The sequence below is a fragment of the Sprattus sprattus genome (assembly GCF_963457725.1).
Source record: "Sprattus sprattus genome assembly, chromosome: 2".
NCBI classification, from domain to species: domain Eukaryota; kingdom Metazoa; phylum Chordata; class Actinopteri; order Clupeiformes; family Clupeidae; genus Sprattus; species Sprattus sprattus.
The window spans coordinates 68,104,411-68,106,910 of NC_137921.1; the positions used below are offsets into that span (position 1 = coordinate 68,104,411).

The 2,500-nt window shown below is 44.8% G+C and overlaps 1 protein-coding gene across 4 annotated transcripts in view; it reads left to right on the forward strand.

The window, feature by feature from the left end:
• syne2a (spectrin repeat containing, nuclear envelope 2a) overlaps positions 1-2,500 on the forward strand; it is a 130,582-nt gene that overhangs the window by 109,520 nt on the left and 18,562 nt on the right. For all 4 annotated transcript variants that reach the window (XM_080833249.1, XM_080833250.1, XM_080833251.1 and 1 more), the window contains one exon: positions 379-529. In XM_080833249.1, the coding sequence (XP_080689375.1) occupies positions 379-529 (151 nt within the window). The remainder of the gene's footprint in view (positions 1-378; positions 530-2,500) is intronic.

Sequence of the window (2,500 nt, forward strand, 5' to 3'; positions counted from 1 at the left end):
TAGTTTGTTACAGTTGTTGTACGTATATTATTATTATTATTATTATTATAGAATACTTCCAGGCAATCAGTTAGTTTGTTACAGTTGTTGTACGTTTATTATTATTATTATTATTATTATTATTATAGAATACTTCCAGTTTATCAGTTAGTTTGTTACAGTTGTTGTACGTTTATTATTATTATTATTATTATTATTATTATTATAGAATACTTCCAGTTAATCATTTAGTTTGTTACAGTTGTTGTACGTATATTATTATTATTATTATTATTATAGAATACTTCCAGTTAATCATTTAGTTTGTTACAGTTGTTGTACGTATGGCCCTCTGGTCACCTCACTCCTCTTCTCCTGTGCCTCCCCCCACCCGTGCAGGATTGAGGAGACGTGGAGGTTGTGGTGCAAGTTCAAGGACGACTACTCGCGCTTCGAGAGCTGGCTGAAGGAGGCAGAGCACGTCGCCGCCAGCCCCAACTCCTCCGACGTCCCCTACACCGACGCCAAGGAGGAGCTCAAGAGCTTTGAGGTGAGAGGGGAGAGCGGGAAGAGATGACACACACACACACACACACGCACACAAACACACACACACACACACATAAAGGGCCTCCACACATACATATTTACACACACTCTCACTTCCAAATATATACAGTATATATACACATACTCAGAGAGAGAGAGAGAGCCCTCACACACTCTCACACACACATGCTGTGTTTTCTTGTTTCTAGTTCTGACTGGTCTTTTTTATTTCTGACATGTTTGTAAAGCCAGCAGGGGCTCCTTTATGAGACCTTCCTGTCCTTAGTAGTCGTCTCATCTCCATAAGTCACGTTCTCTCTCTCTCTCACACACACACACACACACACACTTAGTAGTTGTCCCATCTCCATAAGTCACGTTCTCTCTCTCTCTCTCTCACACACACACACACATGCTTAGTAGTCGTCCCATCTCCATAAGTCACGTTCTCTCTCTCTCTCTCTCACACACACACACACATGCTTAGTAGTCGTCCCATCTCCATAAGTCACGTTCTCTCTCTCTCTCTCTCACACACACACACACATGCTTAGTAGTTGTCCCATCTCCATAAGTCACGTTCTCTCTCTCTCTCTCTCACACACACACACACATGCTTAGTAGTCGTCCCATCTCCATAAGTCACGTTCTCTCTCTCTCTCTCTCTCTCACACACACACACACATGCTTAGTAGTCGTCCCATCTCCATAAGTCACGTTCTCTCTCTCTCTCTCTCACACACACACACACACACACACGCTTAGTAGTCGTCCCATCTCCATAAGTCACGTTCTCTCTCTCTCTCTCACACACACACACACACACACATGCTTAGTAGTTGTCCCATCTCCATAAGTCACGTTCTCTCTCTCTCTCTCACACACACACACACACACACATGCTTAGTAGTTGTCCCATCTCCATAAGTCACGTTCTCTCTCTCTCTCTCACACACACACACACATGCTTAGTAGTCGTCCCATCTCCATAAGTCACGTTCTCTCTCTCTCTCTCACACACACACACACACACACACACACATGCTTAGTAGTTGTCCCATCTCCATAAGTCACGTTCTCTCTCTCTCTCACACACACACACACACACACACATGCTTAGTAGTCGTCCCATCTCCATAAGTCACGTTCTCTCTCTCTCTCTCACACACACACACACACACACACACACATGCTTAGTAGTCGTCCCATCTCCATAAGTCACGTTCTCTCTCTCTCTCTCACACACACACACACACACACACACACACTTAGTAGTTGTCCCATCTCCATAAGTCACGTTCTCTCTCTCTCTCTCACACACACACACACACACACACATGCTTAGTAGTCGTCCCATCTCCATAAGTCACGTTCTCTCTCTCTCTCTCACACACACACACACACACATGCTTAGTAGTCGTCCCATCTCCATAAGTCACGTTCTCTCTCTCTCTCTCACACACACACACACACACACACACACACACACTTAGTAGTTGTCCCATCTCCATAAGTCACGTTCTCTCTCTCTCTCTCACACACACACACACACACACACATGCTTAGTAGTCGTCCCATCTCCATAAGTCACGTTCTCTCTCTCTCTCTCTCACACACACACACACACACACACACACATGCTTAGTAGTCGTCCCATCTCCATAAGTCACGTTCTCTCTCTCTCTCTCACACACACACACACACACACACACACACTTAGTAGTTGTCCCATCTCCATAAGTCACGTTCTCTCTCTCTCTCTCACACACACACACACACACACACATGCTTAGTAGTCGTCCCATCTCCATAAGTCACGTTCTCTCTCTCTCTCTCACACACACACACACACACATGCTTAGTAGTCGTCCCATCTCCATAAGTCACGTTCTCTCTCTCTCTCTCACACACACACACACACACACACACACACACTTAGTAGTTGTCCCATCTCCATAAGTCACGTTCTCTC